This window comes from Lagopus leucura, unplaced genomic scaffold, assembly GCF_019238085.1.
Source record: "Lagopus leucura isolate 7727_CA_CO unplaced genomic scaffold, USGS_WTPT01 32134-0_obj-0_obj, whole genome shotgun sequence".
NCBI lineage: Eukaryota > Metazoa > Chordata > Aves > Galliformes > Phasianidae > Lagopus > Lagopus leucura.
This window is the reverse complement of record NW_024966643.1, coordinates 1-3,484: the sequence shown is the minus strand read 5'-3', so window position 1 is coordinate 3,484 and position 3,484 is coordinate 1. Positions and strand designations below refer to the sequence as shown.

The following is a 3,484-nucleotide window of genomic DNA, read 5'->3' as shown; positions in this document are numbered from 1 at the left end:
CCCAACGATGTGGGACCCCCGCGATAGGAACCCCAGCGCAGGACCCCCGATGTGGGCACGGGTTGTGGCGTTGCACGGAGTCCCCTCCCCCGCCCCATGCCGCGCCGTGCCGGGTGAGCTGTCGCCCCGCAGGAAATGCCGGGGACGCCGCAACGCACCGCCCGCGTGCCCCGCATCGGGATGCCGTGAGCTGTCACCCCGCAGTGCCCGCGGGAACGGCCCCGGGCAGAGCCACGCAATCCCGTAGTCCCGTCTCTCCGACGCGCCCTCAGCCTCGCGGCCACAGGGAGCGGGCGGGACGTGCCAGGGAGCGCGGGGATCCGGCAAGGAAGGGACCCCCACGGCCCCCTCCCCCCCCCAGACAGGGTGGGAATCCCCAGATCTCGGGGGAAGGATGGGATTCCCCCAGCAGGATGAGGCAGAGAAGCCCTTGGGGCAGGAGGGGACTCCCGACCCCCTCTGCAAGGATGGGAGCCCAGACTCCCTTGTTGGGGAAGGATGGGACCCCCCCAGAAAGATGGGACCCCCAGAACTTTGGAGAAGGATGGGACACCCGGAGCACCTCCAGCTTCCCAGGGAGGATGAGACCCCCAAGGCAGGACGGGACCCCCGGACTCGTTTGGATAGGATGGAATCCCTATTAATCTGAAGCAGAACATTCGGGCAGGACGGGACCCCCATAACGTGGGGCAGGATGGGACCCACAGAACATCCCACAGCTGCCCACCCCCAAGGCAGGATGGGACCCCCGGAACTTTGGGGAAGGATGGGGAGACCCACGGGACCCCCCCCAGCGGGAAGGGACCGGAGAGCCGCCCCTCTCCCCCCGCCTCCTGAAGCACCACGTGACCCGGTTCCCCCGGCACAGAGTGCGACCCCCACCCGTCGGGCCGCACCGGGACCCCCCTCTCCGTCCCGGTCGGCCTCACCCCGCCCCGTACCGCCGCTCCGCAGCCGCCGTCGGTCCCGTCCCGCGTGAGGCAGAGCCGGACCGGACCCGCAGGTGGATCCGCGGCGCCGCCCCACGCGCGTGGGCCGTCCCGTCCCGGGCCGTGATTCAGCAGCGGGCGGTGCGGGGCCGCAGGGACGCGCTGTCCCCGCGCTGACCCCCCCAGGGCATCGGGTGTCCCCGTGCCGGGACGCGGCCCCCCCGCACCGAAAATACCCCGCGGCCGAAAATAGAGCGGGCGGCGCGGGGGGGGGGGGGGAGGGAGCGGCACCACGGAACCCCCCGGGACACGCGTGGGGGTCACGGCCCGCAGCTGGGGACACGCGGTGACGCTGCGCGCTGTGGAGACGAGGACGCGCGCGGGGGGCCCGTAACGGGGGGGCTGCAGGGCTGAGGGGGGGGGGCAGCGCGTGGGTCCCGAGTGCCCGCGTCCCCGTGGCACCGCGTCCCGCTGTCCCGGTGTCCCACTGTCCCCGTGCCCAACTGACCCCGTGTCCGCGTGTCCCACGTCCAGCTGTCCCCGTGCCCCGGTGTCCCCGTGTCCAAATGTCGCGGTGTCCTCATCCCCCGACTTCCCCATCTCGCGCCGTCCCCGTGTCCGCGTGTCCCCGTGTCCGTGTGTCCCGCTGTCCCCCTGTCGCGGTGTCCCCTATCCGAATGTCCGTGCCCGTCTCTGAGTGTCCCCGCGTCCCTCTCCCGCTCTCACCTGCTGCCCCGCCGCGCCCCGCACTCAATCTGCGCCCCGCACGGCCCGGCCCGGGCTCCGCACCCCCCTTGGAGCCATGGCCGCGATCCCGCACCGCGCGGGGCTGCGGGACGGGGGGGTCGGGGGTTCTGAGGACGCGCCGCGCTGCGGGGTGCGGGGAGCGGTGCGGGGTCTCGGCCGGAGGTGGCGGTGCCGGGCCGTGCAGCTCCGCCCCCCGCACCGCCCCTTCCGCGGGGCCGCCATGCTGCTGCTGTGCGCGGGGCGGGCGGGCTGCGGGCTGCGGGCGGTGCGGGCGGCGCTGAGCAGGTACCGGGCGGGGGGGGACGGGGGGAGTTGGGCGCAGTGCCCGGGATGGGCGCTCACGGCAACTCCGCAGCTGCAGGAATGGGGGGTCGGCGCTCCGCTCCGCACCGCGCCCCGCACTGCGCCCCGCGCCGCTCCTCGTCCCGGCGGGGTTTGCGTTGGGCTGCGTGGGGGCGGCGCTGGGGGCGGCAGCGCTATGCCAGGAGGGCCGTGGCCTCTCCGTCCCCGCCGCCGTCCCCGCCGCTCCGCGCCCCGAACCCGAGTTCCAATGGGCGGCGTTCTGGGCGCTGCTGCGCCCGCAGCTCCTCGCGCTGTCGGCGGCCGTCGTGGTGAGCGGGGGGGGGGCACGGCGTGGGGTCCCGTCCCGTCCCCATCCCCGTCCCTCTCTCTGTCCCCGCTCCCTTTCCTCACCTAACCCTGTCCCCGTCCCAGTTCACATCCCTGTCCCCGCTGTTATCCGTGTCCCTGTTCCCATTCATCTCTTCATTCCCATCCCTATTCTCATCCCTATGTCCATCCCCATCCCTGTCCTTATCCCCATATCCATGTGCGTATCCCTAGTGTCCATCCCATCCCATCCCACTGATGCCTATTTCTCCATCCCCATCCCCATCCCTATTGTTACCCATGTTCCATTCCCATTCATATCCTCATTCCCATCTCTATTCTCATCCCTATGTCCATCCCCATCCCTGTCCTTATCCCCATCCCCATGTCCACATCCTTGAGGTCCATCCCACCCCACTGACACCTGTTTCTTTGTCCCCATCCCATTCCTCCCCATCCCATCCCATCCCCATCCCATCCCACCCCACCCCATCCCATCCCACCCCACCCCATCCCATCCCATCCCATCCCATCCCATCCCATCCCATCCCATCCCATCCCATCCCATTCCTCCCCATCCCATCCCATCCCATCCCACCCCACTGACACCAGTTTCTCTGTCCCCCCCCCATCCCACAGCTCGCCCTGGGCGCAGCGCTGCTCAATGTGCAGATCCCGGTGCTGCTGGGGCAGCTGGTGGACGTGGTGGCCCGTGAGGCACGGACCCACCTGGAGGGGTACCTGCGTGCCGCCCGCCCCCCAGCGCTGCGCCTGCTCGGCCTCTACAGCCTGCAGGTGGGCACCACCCCGTGCCCAGACCCACACCCTGACCCACGGCCCGGCCCCACGCACTGACCCCACGCCCCACAGGCGCTGCTGACCTTTGGGTACATCGCTCTGCTGTCCCGTGTTGGGGAGCAGGTGGCTGCCAGCATGAGGAAAGCTCTCTTTGTGTCTCTGCTGCGGTAGGGCGGGCGTGCGGGGGCACAGAGGGACGGGGGGAGGGGGGGAAAGGGGAGATGGGGAGCTGGGGGAGGGGGGGGGATCGGGGGACATGGAGACAAGGGGGACGTGGCAGGGGGACGTGGAGATGGGGGGACGTGGGGACGGTTGGCACGCAGCAGCAGGGATATGGGAGGCGGCGTGGAAATGGGGACACGGAGGTGGGGGTGGGGTGGACAGGGGGATGGGGGTCAAAT

General features: G+C 71.0%; 1 protein-coding gene across 1 annotated transcript; it reads left to right on the top strand.

Moving 5' to 3' along the window:
• The first annotated feature begins 1,731 nt into the window (after positions 1-1,731).
• On the top strand, positions 1,732-3,265 carry LOC122192699 (mitochondrial potassium channel ATP-binding subunit-like). The gene is made up of 4 exons (XM_042893345.1): positions 1,732-1,961; positions 2,032-2,287; positions 2,925-3,080; positions 3,156-3,265. The coding sequence occupies exons 1-4, from the start codon at positions 1,732-1,734 to the stop codon at positions 3,252-3,254; spliced, it is 741 nt and encodes a 246-aa protein (XP_042749279.1). The 3' UTR covers positions 3,255-3,265.
• The last annotated feature ends 219 nt before the right edge of the window (positions 3,266-3,484 follow it).